The 24,097-nt window shown below is 40.6% G+C and overlaps 1 protein-coding gene across 2 annotated transcripts in view; it reads right to left on the bottom strand.

Annotated features, from left to right (window-relative positions):
- TSHR (thyroid stimulating hormone receptor) overlaps window positions 1-24,097 on the bottom strand; it is a 73,677-nt gene that overhangs the window by 35,153 nt on the left and 14,427 nt on the right. For both annotated transcript variants that reach the window (XM_020812640.3, XM_078383712.1), the window contains 4 exons: window positions 7,298-7,369; window positions 4,499-4,573; window positions 1,278-1,352; window positions 133-207 (listed from right to left, as the gene is read on the bottom strand). In XM_020812640.3, the coding sequence (XP_020668299.3) occupies window positions 133-207; window positions 1,278-1,352; window positions 4,499-4,573; window positions 7,298-7,369 (297 nt within the window). The remainder of the gene's footprint in view (window positions 1-132; window positions 208-1,277; window positions 1,353-4,498; window positions 4,574-7,297; window positions 7,370-24,097) is intronic.

The following is a 24,097-nucleotide window of genomic DNA, read 5'->3' as shown; positions in this document are numbered from 1 at the left end:
CTCCATGTGATTTTTGCTACCTGATATTGAAGACCCTGCATTGTCCGGAACAAATTACCTGGTATTTATGATTCAGAATATGACAGCACGTACTACAGTTCATTCCAGTATATTTGGACAGGGCATACTTACAGCAAAAAGGTCATATCCACTGAGTCAATTTTGGTGAAGTCAGGAAAAACACCAAGTCCAGTGTTCAAGATCACACTATAACAAAGGACAAAGAGACAGAGACAGATTAAAAGAATTACATTGTGGCTAAGTACACTCATATGATCCATTTTATTTCAACTGGCAGCCACTAACCAACTTGAGACTCCTTGTTGAGTCAAACTTAAATCATACCAGCAATTCAACTTGGTGTTTACTTCCAATGACTTGCATTTGACTTGCATTTTGAAACCATTTTTCCGATCGCTTGTCAAATCTCCCCACCCCTCGCCACTAGGTGCTCCTGATGCAGCAGCACACTGCTGTCCTCAGAAGCAAGCGGCAGGCTTAATTTCCCTTCCAGAAGCCAGGCCACATCTTGTGAGCATGCCCAGACTTCTGAGCATCCCCAGAAGCTGCATCCCTTGCTCCTGGAAAGGAAGCTGAGCGTCACACTTGCTTCTGAGGACAGTGGTGTGTATTGGTAGCGGAAGGAGCAGGTAGGTAGTGGGGGGGTGCCTTTAGATTCTCAAAACCATATTGCAATAATTTGTAGATAATGTAGCAAATATTTGAGCTGAACAGGCCAATGGTCCAAAATGTAAGTCATTTTCCCATGTTCATTTGTCATTTCCCATTGTTGTTTTAAAAACAGTTGCACTCTTGATTTTTTAAAAAAATTATTCTTGACTTCACTGGTTTTCTAGATAAGACATTTTAACAGTTTGTAATAGGGACTTAGGATGTGGGATAAGAGAGGTTGTGCTGCTTGATGTGAGAATGTGCAAAATTCTTAGTGTTTTAAATATGCAAAATAGTCTCTGTTTTGAGATGTAAAATATAGAATTGTAAAATATTGCCCCCCACCCCAAAATCTGAAGACAGCATGACAACAAGAAGAGGAAAACAGAAAGCCTATATATGATACTGAGTCAACAGAGGATCTTTGCAAGACCTAAACTGGGCTGTTTGTGACAGGTGGTTTCGGACCTCATAAGATCGACATAAGGGAAATGACTTGGTGAAACATAACAGCAGCACAAAACATTGCAATTAAAGAAGAAAGAGATACAATTTTTTTTCTGGCCCAAATTGTACAGGGACAACAATTTCTCAAAAGTACTTACAGGTATTTCAGCAGGGGTAGATTTGTAAAGGCTTCAGGATGTATGTATCTTAGGTTTCTAACATTCCGAATGTCTCTGTTCAAAATAGAAAAAAAATCCACAAAGATATAATATGGGCATTCTTATACAAACATCAGACATATGATTCCAAGAAACATGTTTTTTTATATAAGCAAGTCCTTTAGCGTTTATGACCTTTTAGCAAATTATTTATAGAATCATAGAAAAGTGAAGTTGGAAGGGTCCTACAAAGCCATCAAGTCCAACCCCCTGCTCAATCCAGGAATACAATCAAAGCATATCTGCCAGGTGATTATCTAAGTTTTTCTTGAATGCCTCCAGTGTTGGAGCACTCACCAACCCCCAAGGTTACTGGTTCCACTGTCGTACTGCTCTAACAGTTAGGAAGTTTTTCCTGATATTCAACTGAAATCTGGCTTCCTTTAACTTGAGCCCATTGTTGTGTGTCCTGAACTCAGGGATGATCGAGAACACATCTTGCCCCTCCTCTGTATGACGGCCTTTCAGATATTTGAAAAGTGCTATCATATCACCCCTCAGCCTTCTTTTCTCAAGGCTTTCTTTCAGCCTTTCCTCATAAGGCCTGGTTTCCACCCCCTGATCATTCTTGTTGCCCTCCTCTGAACTTGTTCCAATTTCTTAGCGTCCTTCTTGGTTTCCAGGACACAATACTCAAGGTGAAGCCTAACCAGTGCTGAATAGAGGGGGACTAGCCACCTCCCAGGATTTGGAAACTATTAATGCAGCCTAAAATAGCATTTGCCTTTTTTTGTAGCCACATCACACTGTTGGGTCATATTGAGCTTGTGGTCTACAACAATTCCAAGATCCTTCTCGCCTGTAGTTTTGCTGAGCCAGGTATCCCCCATCTTGTAACTGTGCAATTGGTTTCTTTTTCTGAGGTGCATTAGTTCACACTTGTCCCCGTTGAATTTCATTCTGTTGCTTTTGGCCCAGTGCTCCATCCTATCAAGGTCATTTTGAATTTTGTTTCTGTCTTCTAGGGCAGGGGTCCACAACTCCCGATCCATGACCTGGCAGTGGTCCACTGATATCTTGGAATGATATCAGCGGCAGGACCAGAACGCGGACACAGATCTCCTGCCCCCGACGAGTTCCCCTGCTTGCACGCATGCAAGTGTGCTCCACCCCTTGTGAGCTCGCTGTGCGCATGCATGCAAGTGGACTCCCTGCAAGTTCTGCCAAAAGCATGTGCGTGAGCGGCTCACCACATGTGCATGCATGTGAGCATGCTCCACCCTCCTGTGGGCACATCACACCCCCACGAGCATGCCACCCCTCCCGCGAGCATGCCACACACCCCAACCAATCCACGGTTGGGAAAAAGTTGGGGACCACTGTTATAGGGTATATACCAGGAGATAACTCTACATTTATTCATTCACCATCCTGTTCATAACTCTACTATATTGCATGAGACTAATTTAGATGTAAAGATTCATAGGATTGCACTATGAATATGGTCGACTTTGGCCCTTTTAATTTAATACATTTTAGCAAGTGTCCTTTTTGTCTACAATCGTCAAAACACGACAAATGTAATGAGCCTTAATCCAGGAGGATTTTAAAAACAAAAAAAACTTGCATTGAATGTCCTTTGGGATATTTTATGACTCTTGGGGATTCCAGTGTCTTTATTATTCAAAAGTACAAGGCTTAGGCAATCGAAATTATAAAAAGATTGACCGGTATTATATAACAGACACAAATTTTAACCAAAAACATTAATTTCCGTTAAATATCAACATAGTATATATACTGCTCCTAGTATTGCCATTTTTGTAGGTGTGTTGATGTTATTTCTCAGATCTGCAACTGCTTATAATACTGTGTAAAATTTCTTGATATTGTTCTGAAAGCCCCAATGATGATGGGGATAGCTGAGGTATGTTTCATTCACAAACAAGATGTTTCGATTGCCAGATCTCTTTATTTTGTTAATTTTTCAAATTCTTTAGTTTCAGCTCTGGCATACCCTAGAATTGCAATATCAATGATCCAGACATTTCTTCCTTCTATTACTACTATGTCTGCTATGTCAAGGCTGTTGTTGTTGTTGTTGTTGTTGTTGTTTATAGGCCACCTTTCTCCCAATAAGGAGACCCAAGACAGCTCTCACGTAATGAGAGTTAGCAAAAGAGTTAGGGTTAGCAATGTAGTTGGGGTTAGCACGTCTGGTATTTCCCAAACCCAGTGAAAATTCCATCATCCCTGTGAATGGAGCCAGCCTACTGAGAACTAGAATATGCTGGGTTTGGCAGGGAGTTGCATCCTGACTGGCCAAAAAACACCATGGGATGTTTATTGAACCAATATATTAGGTCAGAAGCAAAACCAATGACAAAACCCAAATGTTCTGTTAAGACAACTATTTGTTCCAGTTGTTTTTTCCCTATTAGAAAAATGTTGTACATGGCAAATGGCTGGTACTTTGGGGAGTATAGTTTCTTATAGGTCTTGTGGTTTCTTCAATAGAACATTATTCTGAGGTTTAAAAATGTCCAGTCTGCTTGAATGAGGATTAATTGCACTTATATTTGTTGGCTGAAATCCTGTTGTGCAGCTCAGTGTGTGGAACAGAGATGACATCATAATCAGTGGCAAATCACCAATGATTAAAGGCACTTTTGGGATGCACATGACTTGTCCACAATGAGAAAGTGTGACATGCACTCTAAAATCTGCAAAGGAAGCAGTAGTGATTGAAGCAGTAGTGATTGAATTAGTAGTGATCTGCCACTAATGCTGACACCGTCACCACTGCACATGTGGAGCTGTGCAACAGGATCTCAGTCATTGTGTCATACCACAGGGCAAACTGAAGATGGGTCAACAGTCAGTCACCTCAAATTTCCACAATACTATGATTGCCTAGCCTAGAAGGCAAGAACTTTTAACTGATGTTATTGTGAAAATAAATATAACCGCATATAACTTACGTATAGTCAGGTCTCACAAACAGTGCTGGTGCACTTAAGCACAGCTGGTCCACAGCCCCAATGGTAGCCTTCCATATTCCCAAAGTAACAGTTTCATTATCTGACTTGTGCATGGAGACAGCCAGAGTGAAGCAGAATGGCATGAGAAAATTACGGAAAATTCAAGCAATATTTTTTTAACGGACAGAGTTGAATAATTCAATATCTGGTTGCTGATAAGGATTAATTTTTGATACTTACATGTGAGTGACTTTGTTTAAACTGTTGAAAGAATATGCTTCTAGCACCTGCAACACTGCATCAATGCTGATATATCTATGTATAGGAAAAATGAAATGGAAGGATGGTCATACATTTGAACTGAACCATGTTCAGATGTAACACTAAACTATAGCAAACTTCTAATTCTGGTTTATAATATATTTTTTAAAGTGAACATAGCGAAAACTAATACAGTTCCCTCTCTGGACATACCTGTTCTGAAAATGGAAGCAAATCCTTCCAATCTCATTTTCATAATCTTACTGAAGGAGAAGAGGGTTGTGCATACAAGGGTAAACAGTGGCATTGTTCCAATCAGGCCATTGTTTCCTTTGCTTTTGATATTTCCTATGTAGTATAATGCCCATTCCATTTTATCATGATTTCATGCTCAGATCAGTCATTAAATGCAGTTCAATAAATATATGGGGAAATTATGGCGAAAGTACTTTTGCACAGCTTTTCCTCATTTTCCCATTCTGTTCCTATGTGATAAAAACATATCTGAACAAATTTCTTCCAGATGAAAATACAGTGGAGAGAATCCTACTGTTGTTGATGTAAGATTTGTGTAACTGGCTGCCACTAATAGTGATTAATTGAAGAGGTGCTGGGGCATGTCCAAGCCACTTGCCTAGTCGTACATGCAGCTGCACAACTGAGATACACACTTAGTCACACTTAGATGCAACAAGTTATGCAAACCTTACATGGACACCAGTAGTATTCTGGGAGTTTTATTAAAACATTCAATGAAATATTTGTTAAAAATATCAGACACATTACAATGGTGCCTCACAAGACGAATGCCTCGCGGGATGAAAAACCTGCAAAATGAATGGTTTTTGCAATCTCTGTGGTGCCTCGCAAGATGGCTTCTTCTATGGCCGTGCTTTGCAAGATGAATATTTTTCGCAAGACCGATGCCTCACAAGACAAATGAATTATTTTTGTCTTGTGAGGTTCCCATAGGAATTGCATTGCAATGCATTCCTATGGGAAACCGCTTTTCGCAAGATGAAAATTTCGCAGGACAGCGCTACTCGCAGAACAAATTACATTCATCTTGTGAGGCACCACTGTATTGAAAAGAATAATCACAATCCATTTTATCTACATTAGTTGATTGTGAACAAAAGGGGAGTGGAGAGATCAGTTTCCCAACATTCTCTCTGTACCACATACAGTAATTCCCAAATTCTATTACATTAATTGTCCAAGGTAAAGTTAAATAGACAAAGGATGAGACTTTACACATGGGGCATGGAATAAACATGACAGGAGAAAAATCAGATTGACACTCTTGCTTTGGGATCAGGAATGATAGAAGAGCAAACAAAGCTCCCACTCATATACGTACTTCCATATATACAAAAGCCTCTTTTTCATTTTTATTTGGGAATATAAAGATCATGACTTGGATACACTGGGGTCAAACTGTGTACACCTGCCGTAATCCAGACACCAGATAGCACGGTCATCTTGAGAAATCTTCCTGTTCATCTCAAAAGCCATTTCATGGTGATTGCTGAATGGCACAATGTTCCTAATCCTTTGTGTGGGAAACATGGTTCAGAAAGTCAAAAGATGAATTTGAAAATAACATACCACATTCACCATATCTGTACTTGTTGATTAGTTCGTTATACTAACAAGTACACTTGGAGGAAATGCAAATGTATGATCTCCTGTGTTTTGGACCTACAAAAGGGTTTCCTATCCTCACTAAAGCCAACTATATTATGTTTCTAGTCATTGTTCTTATTTCCTTTTGTGTACATTAAAATAAAATTAGTTGCTGCTTGTTTGGTTGACAATTAGTTTTGAGCATGACTATTTTAATTTCTCAATTCTTTTCACCCTCGCATCAACACAACTGATGGCACATGACTGTTTAAACCCCACCCCACTTTACTGTCCAAGGGTCAAACATTACTCTTCTGTTAGGGCACAGGCATTAGCTAAACAGTATTTAGTATATTAATTTGAAGATTAGCAGAAATAATCAGTTTATACAACCAACCATTGGACAACAGTTGTTGTTACGTGCCATTAACTCCAACTTATGGCGACCTTTTGCATAAGTGATCTCTAAAATGTCCTGTCCTCAACAGCTCTGCTCGGCTCTTGCAAACTCAAGCTTGTAGCTTCCTTTAGGGAGTCAGTTTATCTAATATTTGGTCTTCCTCTTTTCCTGCTACCTTCAACCATTACCACCTTCTGGACAGTACTAACAAAAGTTAGCTTCAATGCCACCAACATTGCATCCTCCACTAGCTGCCTGACTGCCTGCTGGAGGTTTCTCTGCCCTCATCACTATTCGAGCTAGCTTTTCTCTTCTGCTGATGTAGTCGTTACTTATGAAGAGAATGCAAAAGGATCAATAATCTGAGCAGTCCAGATTATTTGCATGCTCTCCTAATTTTATGCTCTATTTTTCAACCTAATCTTCAACCTAATCAACCCTGAATGCTCACTGGAAGGACAGATCCTGAAGCTGATGCTCCAATACTTTGGTCATCTCATGAGAATAGAAGACTCCTTGGAAAAGCCCAGATGTTGGGCAAGAGGAGAAGGGGACGACAGAGGACGAGATGGATGGACAGTGTCATTGAAGCTACCAACATGAATTTGACCCAACTCCGGGAAGCAGTGGAAGACAGGAGGGCCTGGCGTGCTCTGGTCCATGGAGTCACGAAGAGTCGGATATGACTTAACGGCTAAAAAACAACAACAATTTAATTTTAAGGAGATATTCAGTGGAGAGAGTGAACTTACATTCTGGAGATGTTGGGCAGACCGATGAATGCTTCACTGGGAATTTTTTTCAGCTGTGTTTCCATAAATCTTCTGTAGGAACAAGTGTCCATCAGTTAATATCCTTGAAAGACAATTTATTTATACCAGTAAAAGTCATTAAAGTCATTAAAGCAGTGTTTCTGAGATCAGAACAGAACTAACCGGTAGTCTCACAATTTTTAAGAGAACACAATGAAGACTTCTCCAGGAAAGCTCACATTAAAATATTGCAGTTAGTCTTTAAGGTGTCAAAACATTTTGTCTTGGGGGTTTTTTTGTGTGTGTGTTTTTTTTTTGCCTGACAGAATAGATGAAGAAACAAATAAAGTCAAATTTAACCATAAAGTCATACAAAAGAGAAAGTGTACATTTTAAGTCCTAATCGTATACAGAACCATAAACCTAAGCCTACTGCTAACATTGATCAAGTTGGAATTCTCATACTATATTCCACAACAACCTTTTTTTCTTTTTAACTTGCAGAGTGATGGTTAAACCACAGTCCAGGACTTCTGGACAAAAAATTCAAGGAAATTCAAGAAATATAAAAGTGGAAATCTTTTCCATCCTAGCCATTAGATGAAAAAAAAATATGACAGTATCTTTCAAACAAATCACATACACCCCCCACACATCAAGGTTTAAACTAACAGACCCTTTCCTACAAAAATAACCACAGCATGTGAAAGCTGATCTTATCAATTCACTCAATTACACTCATCTAGCTCTTTAGAATTACAGTGGTGCCTCGCTAGACAGTTACCCTGCATGACAGAGGTTTGTGTTTTTTTGCTAGATATTGACTTTTTGCAATTGCTATAGAGATTCGCAAAACAGTGATTCCTTTGGGGAAATTTCGCTGGACAATGTTTGGTCCCTGCTTTGCAAACCGATTTTTGCTAGACAACGATTTTGACAGCTCCGTCCACGCTCACAAAACAGGTGTTTTCGGGGCCTAAGCATCGCAAGACAGTGATTTAAATAGCTGATCGGCGGTTCGCAAAGCGGCTTTCTTATGGCCGATCTTCGCTAGACAACGACGATTCTTCCCCATTGGAACGCATTAAACAGGTTTCAATGCATTCCAATGGGGAAATGCTTTTCGCTAGACAATGATTTCGCTAAACAGCGATTTCAGTGGAACGGATTATCATCGTCTAGTGAGGCACTACTGTATAGAAGAGAGAGAGAGATAAGAAGTGGAAGGAAGGCCAATAAATAAAGGAAGAGTACAGAGTAGCAAAGAATTGCAGGGATGGTGTTAGAAAGGGAAAAGCTGAGAATGAGCCAACATTATTGAGAGACAATGAAAACAAAACAAAACAAGAGCATTCTTTAGGAACATGAGTAGCAATAGACAGAGTGTCTCAGCTACTCAGTGGGGATGGGAAAATGACAAAAGACAACAACAACAAAAGCAGAGGTACTCAACTGTCCTACAGGCAAATGCGAAGTACAAGTAGAGATAGGAGGATTGAGACTGATAAACAAAGAGTCAAGACACCAGAGCACAGACAGAGTTCTGACTCCTGTTCTCTGAAGATGAACAACCTTCAGACAATGTGTTCACGAAGGGTTTCACGGCCAGGATCTAATGGTTGTTGTGGGTTTTTGGGGCTCTTTGTCTGTGTTCTGAGGGTTGTTCTTCCTAACATTTCACAAGTCTCTGTGGCCGGCATCTTCAGAGGTGAAGATGCCTCTGAAGATGCCAGCCACAGAGACTGGAGAAACGTTAGGAAGAACAACCCTCAGAACATGGCCAAAGAGCCCCCAAACCCACTACAACCAACCTTCAGACAGTTCCATGTTTCCCATTTCCTTTCCTTTTGATGCTGTTAACCCATGAGGAACTGGTGGGTCAGCTCCGGCAAAGGGATGTCACTCATGTTCCTACTCTTGCACCTCTTTCTTATGTTCATCTAACTATTGATACTTATTCAGGATACATCTGGGCTACCCCTCTTCATGGCAAGACCTCTCACCATGTCATACAACATTGTTTATGTATGTTTGCAATTATGGGCTGGCCTCAAGCCTTAAAAACAGGCAATGGCCATGTCTGTACGTCTCACGCCTTTACCACTTTCTGCAATGAATGGGACATTTGACTTTCCCATGGTATTCCTTATAACTGCAAAGGGCAGGCTATTGTAGAACGAGCACACTGCTCTTTTAAATTTCTCCTTTCCAAACAAACAAAAAACAGAGAGATTGAGCCCCAAGATGTTCCAGATGTAGTATCAATAGCATTATTCACCCAGCCCCTTCGCTGGGTATCCTTAAAAGCCAATTTAAAACATGGCTGTTTAGACAGGCCTTCTCTCCGGTTATTATTTGATTTATTTTTGTTTTCCATCTTGAACGATTATTTATGTTATTTTTGGATGTTGATGTTATTTTAAATGTCTTTGTTGTGTTTGATGTATGCCACCCAGAGTAGTTGAAACGACTAGATGGATGGGATAGAAATGTAATCAATCAATCAATCAATCAATCAATCAATCAGTCAGTCAGTCAGTCAATAAATATTAAGTCATTTAACTGTATCTGCAGGTCAGCATACATTGTCGCCAGTAGAGAAACACTTTCATTAAAAAATCCCCATGGAACAGCTGCTGGTGACTTATAAACAACCTCCCGACCCTCAGTGCGAGGATCTAGCCCCTTTATTAACATGGGGTCACGCCTATGCTGCTGTACCACAGGTCCCTTGTGGATCACGGCTCGGTGTGTGAGGCTATATCGTGGGAAGAATGAGTTGGCATCGCAACCTGCAGAACCCAATTCCAGAATTCAACCCAGTGATGTCCCTGGAGCAGGATCAGATGACTGCATGTCTCTGGAAGCGCCAGGCCCGACCTGAAGGCACTCATCCCAAAGTTACTTGGTGGATGATACAGACGCTGAGTGCAGCAGCAGATCCTGGAAACTGCTGAAACTTTTCTAGCAGCCATTATCTCACAGCTGAATGCCAGCTCTGTGACGCTGTTGTGTTCTGTTCTTATTCTTGGAGTGGTTCCAATAGGTGTCGCAGAGGCTCAAGAGGATTGCCATGCCCATCAGCAAGTTAACTTATGGGAAAGGTTGGTGGAAATTGTGTACGTCTCTCACTTCTGTCTGCAGGAGGCATATGCTATGTGTGAATTACTAGGAACTTGCTTAATTCCTGTCTATAAAGAACTTTGCGACATTACTAATGACACTTGGTTAGGACAGTGGTTGAATGCCACTGTCATTAAGTACCATATTCTAATTCTAATTCTCCTGACTAGGGGCGAACAACAAAAATGCTGCCCATTGATGCCTTTTCCCTCTACACCCCCTTTGTAGCATCAAAAGAAAACACTTCATGTGCCAAAGTTGTCACCTGTTCCTCTGACATGTGCATTTCTACAACCAAAGCCACATGGAATTGTACCGACACTGTCAACATTTCTTATAATTTGGCACATATCATCCTACCTACGTGGTAGGTTTTTACATGCGGTCAATGTACTTTTAGCTACATTCCAGCCAATCTGTCAGAAACACAATGCTGTCTTAGCAGATGAGTAATCAATGTAACCTTTTATCTTGCAGAACTCGACTCGGCTGAGACGAGAAAGCTTGTCTCTTGATAGTATTGTGATGGTAATGTTACTTGGTTATCCAAAGCAGAATTATTTATTTATTTATTTATTTATTTATTTATTTATTTATTTATTTATTTATTTATTTATTCATTCATTCATTCATTCATTCATTCATTTATTCATTCATTCATTCATTCATTCATTCATTTATTTATTTATTTATATGCCGCCCACTCTACCCAGAGGTCTCTGGGCGGCTTACAACAATTAAGCTTCAATTAAGATACAATAAAACATAAAATGATTAAAATACAATTAAAATTGTCATCAGGACCCACAGTTGATGTTATTTCAATTAAAAGCCTTCTGGAACAGGAAGGTTTTGACCAGGCGCCGAAATGTCATCAACGTCGGCGCCAGACGAATTTCAGTCGGGAGGGCATTCCATAGTCTGGGGGCAGCTGCTGAAAAGGCCCTTTGCCTACAAACCATCCCTCTTACCTCCTTAGGGGATGGCTCTTTCAAAAGGCCCCCCCCTGGCTAGATCTTAACTGCCGGGTAGGCTCATATGGAAGGAGGCGGTCCTTCAAGTATCCAGGGCCCAAGCCGTTTAGTGAAACAATGTTTCACTTGTTGGCATTCCTGACCTTTTCAGTCAGATTTCCATTTGCTCATCATTTTGCTCTTGCAATCCAGAAGATATGTGCCCTGCATTATCAATATATTGATTTAATAGGAGAGTAGGTAAGTTCTCTACCTTTAACATAAATGTGTATGCGGAGAAATTTCCTTCATATATCTGATTGCCGCACACTTCTGCACTAACATCTTTTATGAACAAAAATGTTCATTCATGAAGATTCCATGCAAGTATTCCCACCCACTTAATATACTTCCTCTCTTCCACTAACATCATTACCTCATTATCTCAATTAGAGGAGGTTTATATACAAGACTTGAGAAATGAATAGTAACTAAGTGTTGCTCGACAAGGTGGTTTATTTGTGTGCAATTCCTCTACATTTCTAAATACTGCAGTTCTCCACAAAATTTACAACAGCTGTAATTTTTTACTCAGCTAGACAGTATGTCTATGAGTATGTCTCATTGAACTCAGTGCAACTGACTTCTGGTAAACATGCATAGAATTACCATATAAGGCTGCCGATATATACTTATTTTTTAGTGAGACACACCTACTTCAGTAGGAATGACTGCTGAATAAACTAAACCTGTATAAGATCAGCCTTACATTTCTGTTTCAAGAGAAATGTTTTTCTTCAAATTCATTTCAAAATATGTTCCCATTTACTTTTCACAGTTTAATTTAAAATTAGTCCTATTTTTATCAATCTTTATTCAAGAAATGACGACTGCCTTGATCTCATACACTTCCTTGTACAGTAGGACCCCTGTATCTGTGGGGGATTGGTTCCAAGCCCCCCACCCCAGATACTGAAAAGTGTGGATTATAGCTAACAGTCTGTTGGACTCAGGATTCCTGTATCTCTAATTTTATCTTGATGGGGTGGTCCTCTGTAAGTAAGAGCCAAGTTGAAATCTTCTCTCATTCCTGTACTGAAGAATGAATAGGATAACCTCTCCCCCCCCACACACACCGAGTATTGAAGAAGGGGATGAGATGTAAGGCAGGAAGAGTGGTAGGTAGGAAACCTCTCCCAGGATGCAGTTTGGCTTATGATAGAGCCCCTCCTCCTCCTGCCTTGCCAGCCAATCCAGCTCTGAGTTTTACAACAGTAGTTTGGAAGGAAGCTGCCACGACTAGGTGAAATGACGGATGCTGTATAACAGCAATGCCGAACCTATGGCACGTGTGCCACAGCTGGCACACAGAGCCCTCTCCGTGGGCACGCCAGCCATAAGTTGCTGGATCGCTACCCCCAGCAGCCAAACCTGAGGAGGCGGCTGCAGCCACAGCGCTAGCGCCCAGATAGATGGCGGGTCAGGATTCGGAGCAGCTGGCACTGGCGTTGGTGGGCTGGCCGAGCTATAGGTAGTGGCAGGGTTGGGCACGACTGGAGGCAGATCCAGAGCGGGGTCTGGAGGCACCTTTGTCCCTGGGATTCCCGCTTCCGACGCCGACGTCTGCTGGTGTTTTTTTTTCCCTTTCTTTTTTTTCAGTTTGGGCACTCGGGCTTAAAAAGGTTCACCCTCTAGTGGTCAGTCTGATAATTACATTTTGAAAATTCGTATTTGTAGGTATCTTCATTTAACAATTTAAACATTTTAGACAGTGGATAAGTGAATCAGTGAATATCAGTCCAGAAGATACAGGGGTCCTACTGTACTTCAAAGAGAAACATTAGAACATGCTGTCTAAAGAAAATGGTGGAGATGGGGGAGGCGCTGAATGCCATCCCAGAAGTTCCTTGCCACTTCCTTTGTGGCCTGGTTTTCCTTCCACTTCCTATATATGTCTGTTTTGTTGTTTTCAGGTCCTCTCTGAGATTTTTGTGAAGCCACACTGTCCTTTTTTTTGCTGTCTCCAACCTTTTTTTCCTTGTTGGAATTGTTTGTAGTTGTGCCATTAGCATTTTCTTATTTTAGAAGCTCCCATCCTTCTTGGACTCTTTTTCTTGTTAGGATCTCCTGCCATGGGACCTCACTTATCCTTGTTCTGCATTCATTAAAATTGGCTTTAAAAGAAATCCAGCATATATGTGTGACTACACTCTGCTCTGGTTTCCTTTGAAATCAAGCATTCTAGTAGAACATGGTCACTCTTGCCCAGCGTTCCCCCTTACTACCACTTCCTCCACCAAGTTGTCTCTATTGGTTATAATCAAGTCAAGGATAACTAGTCTTCTAATTTCTTTCTCCACAGCCAATCTCCTCCTCCTGTATTTCTGCATAGGAAGGTGAATTTTTGATATATCATGCAACTCCATCTCCCCTTCTATCCTTTCTGTTCTTTTTGAACAATTTATATTCTTCAATTGCTGTATTCCAGTCATGGGAGTCATCCAATCAAGTTTCAAGTTATTCCTGGCAAGTCATATTTACCCTCCTGAGATAAGATTTCCAGTTCTTCTTGTTTGTTTCCTATACTCCTGGCATTTGCATATAGACACCAGAGATGGTGTGATTTGTGGCCTGCTTTTCTTTATACATTTTAATGAATATTATTATTAATGTTAATTTATTTTATTATTGACCCTCATTAGAACTGTTTGGTTGATTCCTCTTATTGTGCATAAGGCTTCATCTAATCTTTACCTCTGTCCTTGTGTCTCCTTCCTCCTCCCAATTCAAAGTCCTCCTGATGAAGTTCTTCAAGGATGGTTAGACCTAGGGGGGCAGAGGTACTGAGAACTAGGGAATGATGGGAAAAAGGGAAACAAGCAAAAGAAGGGAATTGGATGACCTAGGTTGCCCTGTGGCTTGAGGGACAAAGATCAGGGATGTCAAAGAGGTCCAGTGGAAGACACGGTTGGTTTGTCATACTGCTCTAAATAAAATTAAATGTCAAAACCCAGGGAAAAGTAAAATGTAAGTTTTTGCCTGTCACCAAAGGGAACAAAGTAAGACACAGGAATTGAGAAGAGCAATTCATAATTGGTGTGCCATAATTGAGAAGGCCCCGTCCAAAGTAGTCTGGAGGTGCCTGGACAGTTGGCTTAAGGTTGCCATGTTATCCACACTCTGGCCACTTCTGCGTGCGAAATGCTTTCAGACAAGTGGTGTCAGATCAAATTTAGCACTGAAGTCCAGATGGTCTGCACAGTAGAAATCATCACAAATTGTTGAATTGCTCTGCTTTTAAAAAACTACTCTTTTAAGAGTTGTAGAGGTGAAATTAGGCAGATGAAAGCAGACTATGGACTGCACACTAAAATTTAGGAAAAGTAATATATCTGTAAATTGGTTTTAAAATCTTTAAGTAGTCATGGCCTGATGTCAGAGTATTTTGAAGGAAATGTGCAGGATTACATGTAAGCATATATTGCTGCTCATAGCATTGAGATCCAGGAACCTGCTGCCCTCTACTGCCTAGAGTCAGTAGCTGTGACTATGTTGGAATTCTGCCTTTCTTAGTGCAAACCAAAAAGGCTAAAGTGCAAGATTCTGAGATCTTTAGATGTCTTCATCATGCAAGATGTTGCAAAAAAACAGAAGAGAAAAAACATGTTCTTTGACTCATGTTATCTACGCGTGTAACCCATACAGACAGTTTGATTTAACCCAGTGGGTGTGGAAATCCTTACAAAGAGGTTTCACTTTTAAGTTTTAGTTTTGAGACAGACACATAACTGGAGCAGAAAAGAGATGCTATTCCTTATCATCTTGATTTAGGTACTAACATGTCAATACAGTTGTGCAGGCTAATCAGTGCAAGGGAAAATTCCACATGGTCCTATCTTTGTATTTAAAATTTAGGGTTTTCAGTTTTTTCTCTTGGATCGTACATATCTTTCTTCACAAAAGCAGACTCTGGGGAACAGGGATGCCCACTGTTTCGGATTAGAGGGACTTTGTGAGACTTTTCCACAAGCAGCTACTATATCAGTACTTCATTGGTGAATGGAACGTGGGGGACATATATTTCTACACCATCCACCATGGTTGAGTTTGTATCATTGTTCCTGGTGATACTGTTACCTGATTCAAAATTCCAGATCTTTGCAAAGCTTATTGTTTTCGCAATAATCGTTTTAAGGAACAGCCCCACAGAACCAAGGAGCTGGTATACATTCTTTCTTGAGAGTGGCCCTGGGTGCCAGATGGGCAGTATATACATCAAATGATAGATAGATAGATAGATAGATAGATAGATAGATAGATAGATAGATAGATAGATAGATAGATAGATAGATAGATAGATAGATAGATAGATAGATAGATAGATAGATAGATAGATAGATAGATAGATAGATAGATAGATGTAATGGATGGGGGGCTGTGACAACACAGAGAAAACTACTTCTTTTGCCTGATCTCCTGTAACTCAAAACCAAAATCCTTATAATTAAACTAATGAAGGGGAATAATTGAAACATCTTTACAAAATATCATTATTGGCTGCACACAACACCATCTACAAGATAATGCAGTCTCTCAACATCAGCCACATGGATCCTTCCCATAAAACACAGGTGACTACAAACTTAAGAAATGTTTCCTTCTGCACATCATGTAGAAATATTAATTGACTTTAAATTTGGACACTTGGCTTCTTCTTCCTGGTAAATGAACTAAATTATAATCCCTAACTTGTCCTGGCGACTGCTACGTCTTAGTGCTGTCCCTTTCCCACCCCCATAGCCAATAAGAAATCTTGAGTTATTTCAAAGCAGCCTATGTGAGTGTGTGTGTATGTGTGGAGCAATCACAGAATAATTGTCAGGCTTTTGTTCTTAGAAGTAGAGTGCAAAACATTTCAAATTATGCTGCAAGGATGCTTGAGAATGCAGCCTCAAGAGGAGTGGATTCACCTTTCAAATATGTACTATGTATTTTTGGACTTCTGTCTAAAGTGTTTATGCACTATCCAAAAAGGGATGGTGCTGAGCCTGAGGAAGTGGAGTTTTCTTCATGAAAACTTGAAATCTGTACAATTTTATAGTGGTTCAAAATAAAAAGGGACCACCTACTCTTACGGTTGTGTGATCTTGGGGACTACATAGCCTTACAGTTGTTCTTTTTAATAATAAAGTAAGAGTCAGGAATCTACAGGAATGAAAGAAGCTTCATTAAACTAATCTTTGGAGCAAAAAGCCGCTTGCAAAAGAGAAGTCTAATGGGCGGAGCTGGCTGTCCTATCATGGATAAGAAGTCAGTGAAATGGCCTCAAGGCATCTTGGATGAAATATATGAACGGTAGTTGAAGAAATAAAACAGCTGTGGCAAGAATGGGCTGTTGTTATTTGTATAAAATGTTTGAAGATCATATTTATTTATTTATTTACTGTAGTTAGTTAGTTAGTTAGTTAGTTAGTTAGTTAGTTAGTCAGTCAGTCAGTCAGTCAGTTAGTTAGTTAGTTAGTTAGTTAGTTAGTTAGTTAGTTAGTTAGTTAGTTAGTTAATTTTTATACTGCCCATCTGGAGAAATCCACTCTGGGTGGTGTGGCAATCTACCCTTTGTTGTTATTTGGACCTCACAAAGGTACTCGCCCTTCACGCTGCCACCAGGTATTCTCCTAATACCAACTTATGTCACAGGTGCTGCCAACACTAAGGGAGATAGAACTAAGAATTAAATAATCTTTTGTTGTCAAACAAATCAAGAGGTAAATCACATATGAACTGGTTCAGGTGTTAATACGTATTGGATCATATTTGCTGTCAATCAATATCAATTTATTTATTTATTTAATTTATACCCCGCCTATCTGGCCCACCGGACCACTCTAGGCGGCTTCCAAATATAAAATCAAATAATGAAACATAGACAAATACATAATAATCAAACAAGAACAGCAGTAAAAATAAAAAGGAAAAGTAAGAAAAAATCAAGAGTTGGCTGGAGGGAAGGCCTGAATAAACAGCCATGTTTTTAATTGGGTTTTAAAGGTGCCCAGCGTAGGGGCCGCGTGAATTGCCGGAGGGAGATTGTTCCAGAGGCGAGGAGCCACCGCCGAGAAGGCCCGGTTTTGTGTCTTCTCCTTCCGGGCCTCTCTCGGCGTCAGGCTCCTCAGCCTCACCTCCTGACTCGCGCGGGTGATCTGGGTAGACCTTGGTGGGAGGAGGCGTTCCGCCAAATATCGAGGTCCTAAACCGTTTAGGGCCTTATAAGTAAGCATTAAAACTTTGAAGTTGACATGGAAACAGATGGGCAGCCAATGCAATGCGGCCAGCGTTGGAGAGATGTGTTGATATTTACTAACCCTCTCCTTTGTTCTCCTAAACCCTAACTCTCATTCCATATCTCCAACTGTCCCTAACTCTCTCTAACTCTCCAACTGTCTCTCCAACTCCCCAACTGTCTCTCTGGCTCCGCCCCTCCTGCCCTATCCTTGGCTCCTCCCCCTTGAGCTTCTGTGATGGACAGGCAGGAATGACGTCACCTTTTGACATTTCGCTATAGGCGGTTTACAATCTAACACAGATAGGATTAAAACAAACAGTAAAAATTTAAAAAAAAATGAAAATCCAAAATGGGAAAGACAAGAGTAGGAGCTAAGTACTAGCTGGTGGGAAGGCCTGCCAAAAGAACCAAGTCTTCAATTTACTTTTGAAAGCTCCCAGCAAGGGGGCCAGGCGAATCTCCATGGGCAGTGTGTTCCAAAGGTGAGGGGCCACCGCTGACAAGGCCCAATTTTTATTTTTATTTCCCTTCCGGGCCTCTTTTGGGGTTAGGTCCCTCAGCTGCCCAGCCTGGCTAGAATGGGTGATACAGATAGAGCTAGGTGGGAGGAGGCGCTCTGCCAGGTATCAAGGTCCTAAACTGTTCAGGGCTTTATATGAAATTGTAAGGACCTTGAAGTTAATGCAGAAGTAGATAGGCAGCCAGTGTAAGGCGGACAGAGTGGAGGAAATATGGTGGAATCTTTTCACCCCAGTTAGTCACCTGGCTGCCGTATTCTGGACTATTTGAAGCTTCTGCATCAATCTCAAAGGAAGCCCCACATAGAGAGCATTACAGTAGGCTAATCTTGAGAATACAAGTGCATGGACAAGCATGGTGAGCGACTCAGCATCAAGATAGGAACGCAGCTGGGCAATTTGCCGTAGGTATAAATGGGTGAAGTGAACCACAGACACTACCTGGGTCTCCTTGATAAGTGTTGGGTCAAGATGAACCCCCAGACTGCAATCCACACTCTTTGAGGGGAGAGTCACCTCCCCAAAAGAGAGGGAGTTTCCCAAACCATCCTTGCTCCATAACTTGTATAAATCAATTATGAATGGTTATTCAACACCCAGCTCCTGAAATTTAACCAGATTAATACTAATCAGCAAACCAAGTAAAAATTGCAAATAAGTCAGTTGGAGGAACTTGCCTCACCATTTATTGAAAAAGATCAATTTGGCTTCATAAAAAAGAGACAAATCTTTGATTCAATCAAAAGACTGTCCAATATGTTATATCACACACACACACACAAAAAACAAACCATACATACGCCATTGCATCGCTTGATGCCACTAAAGCTCTTGATACCTTGGAATGGCACTTCATTTGGAAAGTATATGAACCATGGAAATTAGAGCTCCCTTCTTAGAAATAAATACAAAGGGATAAATATTAAATGAATCAGCGATTTTTAACTACTATTGCACTTTGTTTTTTATTTGTCCCCACCACTAATAAAAACTAATCCAATGGCAAAAATTGAATGTGTCATTACTAGGTTGCATAAAGGCAGATAAAATATCAATTCTTCCTAGGTTAAGTTATCTCTTTCAAGTTCTGCCTCTAGGGATATCACATGTGGCCTTTAAATATTGGCACAGTGTATATATGAATTTTATTTGGAGCTTGAAGAAATCAAGAATATTCATGCAGTGAATTTCTATAACCAAAAATACCCTGAGGATTGAGGGTCCCAAATGTCAAAGTTTATTACATAGTATTCAAGATAAAACAAATAATTCATACAATTTTTGAATACAAACTTCCAACATGGATACCACTGGAAATAAAATCTCAGGATTTTGAGAAAATTGAAAGGGCTTTTATTCCTCCCTATAAAATTTAATTCCTTACCACTGACAACCAATCCATTCCTTAGAAATACTGTATAATAAAATTCAGAAAGACTGGCAAAATAAATTGTTTTCTACCCTATCCCCATTGAGCCCCTTCCTTAGCCATCCCTTTTTGTATGATGTTGATAAATGAACTCAATTTAAATTGGTTGTGGGTTTTTTGGGCCCTTTGGCCATGTTCTGAGGGTTATTCTTCCTAACGTTTCACCAGTCACAGTGGCCAGCATCTTCAGAGGACAGGAGTAGCACTCTGTGCTCTGCTACTCCTGTCCTCTGAAGATGCCAGCCACAGAGACTTGTGAAACGTTAGGAAGAACAACCTTCAGAACATGGCCAAAGAGCCCGAAAAACCCACAACAACCATTAGATCCCAGCCGTGAAAGCCTTCAATTTAAATTGTGTAAAGACTGTGATTTATCTAAATTAAGAGATCTGAATTCTTAGTTATTGCCCCTAATCAGGAGAGCAACTGTTAAATCAAGCAAGTACTATCTCACTGTTCTGTTTTCAAATATTCCCAAATGTTCATTTTAATTCCCTTCAAGTAGTGAAAGTATAGGCTACTAGACAATTAACTGCATTTGAAACATTGCTACTACCCCCAGAAAATATCCAGTGAGAACTGGCTTCAAAATTATATGAAATACTAATTGAAACCTACTATGGCTGTAAATTAGGTCCCAAAATGCTCTGGGCTGCATTACAAGCTGACCTGGGCCGCATGCGGCCCTCGGGCCGCAGGTTGGACAAGCCTGGTTTAGATGGTATGAAATTAATGGCCAATAATGTACTTTTGAATGAACTGCACAGTCAGTGATGGAGGAAACATGGCCATGACACCCAGCCTTAGCTGGGGAAGAAAAATAAAAAGCAAACTAAGAAAAGAAAAGAAAAGAAAAAAGAAAGAAAGAAAGAAAGAAAGAAAGAAAGAAAGAAAGAAAGAAAGAAAGAAAGAAAGAAAGAAAGAAAGAAAGAAAGAAAGAAAGAAAAAGAACTCTCTTGAATGTTAGCTCAATTATTTTTACAAACTCTAAGCTCCTCATTTACAAAAGGTAAGGTAGATATTTTGATTTAAGCTTATCATTTTCCCCCATTCAATGATTGCCTGCCGAAGACTTTTATTAGGATAGCAACAAAGCAACTATTCCTCTTTACACTTAAATACCAGTCCAATCAAATGGGGCTCTTTTGAATAGGATGTCTCAGAAGGTCACAGCTGCATCTCTACAACCAATTTTTAACTTCCTGTAATAGGGGTTATAATTGCTAAAACACTGCAGAATGAATCCTTTTTCCTGTCTGAGCACCTGATAACAAGAACATCCAGGAGAGTACCTAATAGGGATTGTTGATCTTAGTAAAGCGAACAGAGACTCACATATTCACATGACTACACAACAGAAACCAACTACAGTATGTATATAGACAGCAGGTCTACTCCATACAGTTCTGCACATCGTTAAAGTATATTGCTTGGAGGTGCAATGTATATTGAGTATTTCCGTACTGACAGGATTGTACTATATAAAAAAAGAAAATTTGGAACACTGATGAAGATTTAACAACAGTAAGCTTTTCCAAATAATTCCTCTGTTGATGTGTTTGATAGCAAGATGTCAGGAATAGGGGGAAAAAATACTTCAACACATTATTCTTATGTTCTTTCATTTGAGAACAATCACTCACGTAATATAAGTTAATGGTGTGTCATATTTCTACAGTTCATTTAAACAATTTCTCAACTTTCCAGCAGAAAAAGCCATTCTGTTGTCTTGATGTTAAATACATTCAGAAATACATAAACACTCCTAACAATTTTAAGAGAGGCAGCTGCGTTAGACTGTTTTCACAACAAAAACAAATGTAAAACAAAGTATTGCACCTCTAAGACCAACAGATTTATTTCAGTGTGAGCTTTAGACATATGGATCACAAGCATAACAGTGAATGAAAACGCATGCTTAACTAAGAGCGCTGTTACACTAGGAAAAAAAACCTTATTTGAATCCCGTTTGTGTGTTCTGTGCTGTCAAGGAGTCCGAGCATGGCTGGGATTGCCTGGCACGGCTTGGCTCCCAGCAGCGGCAACAGCGGCGGGGGACCTCCGGATGCCTTCCACGGCTTCTCTGCCGCCCTGGAAGGCATGCGGAGGCTCCCCCCCACTGCCAATAGTGTTTCAGAGGCACTATTGGCGCTGGGGGGGACCTCCGACATGCCTCCCATGGTGGCGGAGAAGCCCTGGGAGGCATCCGGAGGCAGATCCGGGGCCTATAGACTGGAAGGGGGAGGCGGGGAAAGCGCCAAATTTGAATTTGGTGCTTTTCCCGCCTCCCTCTTCTGGTCCGTAGGTCGATTCTCCAGCCACAAGTTGAAGTAAAACTTTGCGGCCGGAGAAGTACGTACGTCGAAAAGTACGTAAGTGGTGCCATTTGTAAGTCGAGACTCCACCGTAGTCGAGACTCCATCCTAATAGGGCTTTGAAGGTAAGACAATTAAGAAGTGACTTTACCAGTTCCACTCCCCCAGTGAGTTGCCATGGCCAAGTGGGAATTTGAGCCCTGTTCTCTAGGATCCTAGTCTCCAGAGCCTATCCACTATACCACAGTGCAAACTGAACTGCATTTAGCATGTTTTAAATTGATATTTGAAAAGATGACTACACAACACATCTGGAAGCTCAGATCCCACCTACCCATCCTGGAATCATGTTTTTTGGTTAGAAAGTGAGGTATTTTACTGGGTGGTAAGGGAGTCATTTAATGAGCTTGTGAAATCAATTTAGTTTGAATCATAGGCATATGAGAATGTAAATTGTGTCTGTGGGGCTTGCCACTTCCACCATGCACTGGAGTACCTTCCCTCTAGCTAGCCCCTTAGTTCCCTCTTTTTCCCTCTGTGTGTGTACGCTTGTGTGCACCTGTGTCAGGCTACAATCCAGTATGTTTTCCCCCTGTTATTTTGACATTGTGATATGCCAGTCCGAAAGCCATTTTACTAAAAAGCAGACAGTGTGAGGAGGAAAATGCTCCCTTCTTTGCAGGAAGCTACAGGACTTTGTCAAATGTCTCACCAATTTCTATTCCTTCTGTCTTTCCAGTGTTGGCTGCCTGACCCCCCCACCCCTCTTTTTCTTTCTCCTGGGTGTTCTCTCTCTGAAGTTTTCCAGGGGAGTAGGCTGCTGTCACTTAAAAAATTACTGAAAGAGGAAGTTGGCTTCCACAGGCTGCAAGAAACTCCTGTTTCCACACACCCCATCTGTAATACTGGTATACTGATACATCAATTTAAAATAAATGAAAGAATCAAATTAATATTACAAATAACACCACAGCAGCAGCAGCAACAAGCCGCCAGCAGAAGGGTACAGGACAGGACAGAGCCTCAACTGCAATGATTTCTAAGCTCTGGAGCTTGAAGAGCTAAGTCTTGAGAGTAGTCAAAACACATGATTGGCCATGAAGGTGTGACAGTTCAATAACAACACACATACTTTTTGCATATGCAAAGCCTCAGTTTCAGTTCCTAGCATCTCTGGCTGGAGAATCTCCTATACCAGCATTAGGGGAAAATCTCACCCTAAGGAGTGGGAAAAACTGTCATTTAGGGATGGCTAGTACTGTCCGGATACTTCATGTGTATGAAAGCTACTTGTTCTGAGTGGCCTTTTGGTTCCTCCTCAACAAATTCCATAGCTGAGAGGCAGAAGCATGAAATTCCTGGTTTCTTTTTGGCATTTTGTTTTAAGTGCAGCAATTCTAATTTCCATCTGTTTTTAACATATATTGCAGCGAGTTCAGTATTGACAGCCAGACATTCAGAAACAAAATAAGCACTCAGAAACAGAATACTGTACTGAACAAAATAAGTTCAGCATTAACAACGAGGCTTTCAGAAAAATAATAATACAGTTTGTAAATTGATTGCACACTAAGATTCTAAAAAATACAATTACTCATCTACCATTATATCTGGCACAATGTTGTCAACTGTGTTTTACTTTCCCACATACCTGTGAAAGACAGTTCTTTGCTTATATTTCTATATGTTGAACACAATCTGTGCCTTTTTACTCCCACTTTTTTTCTACAACAACTTTTTGGGTTCTCTAACTTAGTCATGGCAGAACACAGTGAACCCTTGGGAACTATCACTATTCATTAAATGCCGGATAAGCCCAGTGGCTTAGGCAGCTGGTTGTGGAACCAGAGTTCGTTCCCCCACGGTGCCTCCTTGATGTGGGCTGGACTTGATGATCCATAGGGTCTCTTCCAGCCTTGCAGTTCTAAGGTGATGATGATGATGATTCAAAAACACCAGACACAGACAATCAAAATAATAAAAATATTGACTGGTATTATATTACAGATACAAGTTTTAACCAAAAACCTACAGTAAGTATCTGTTAAATATTGGTGCAGTATGTAGGCTGTTCCCCTTCATGGATTGCTGCCTTGTCGTAGCGAAGGGGCTTGAGCAACTCAGAGAAGCTATGGACTATGCCATGCAGGGCCACCCAAGACAGACAGGTCATAGTGGA

This window comes from Pogona vitticeps, chromosome 1 (assembly GCF_051106095.1).
Source record: "Pogona vitticeps strain Pit_001003342236 chromosome 1, PviZW2.1, whole genome shotgun sequence".
Classification (NCBI taxonomy): domain Eukaryota; kingdom Metazoa; phylum Chordata; class Lepidosauria; order Squamata; family Agamidae; genus Pogona; species Pogona vitticeps.
This window is presented reverse-complemented; position numbering and strand designations above follow the sequence as displayed.